Below are 208 nucleotides of genomic sequence, written 5' to 3'. Positions count from 1 at the left end.
GGCCAGGGCGAACTCCTCGTCGTCCAGCATGCCGTCGCGGTCGACGTCGCTCAGCTTCCAGATGCGGCCCAGCACCGAGTTGGGGAGCTTGGTGCCCACCATCCAGGTCTTGGCCTTGGTGCCGCTCAGCTTGCCGTCGGCCGGCGCCAGGTTGTAGAAGATCTCGTCGTATTTGGACTTGTCCTTGGTCACCACCCACTGGGTCTTG

General features: G+C 63.9%; 1 protein-coding gene across 1 annotated transcript in view; it reads right to left on the bottom strand.

Moving 5' to 3' along the window:
• The window catches only part of EHD2 (EH domain containing 2), a 22239-nt gene that overhangs the window by 2344 nt on the left and 19687 nt on the right, over positions 1 to 208 (bottom strand). Inside the window, exon 5 of the mRNA XM_006772048.2 lies at positions 4 to 208. This exon is cut by the window's right edge and continues 260 nt beyond it. Coding sequence (XP_006772111.1) covers positions 4 to 208 — 205 coding nt within the window. The remainder of the gene's footprint in view (positions 1 to 3) is intronic.

Source organism: Myotis davidii, unplaced genomic scaffold (genome assembly GCF_000327345.1).
Source record: "Myotis davidii unplaced genomic scaffold, ASM32734v1 scaffold566, whole genome shotgun sequence".
Classification (NCBI taxonomy): Eukaryota; Metazoa; Chordata; class Mammalia; order Chiroptera; family Vespertilionidae; genus Myotis; species Myotis davidii.
Note: the sequence above shows the minus strand (reverse complement) of the source record. Positions and strands in the feature narration are given on the sequence as shown.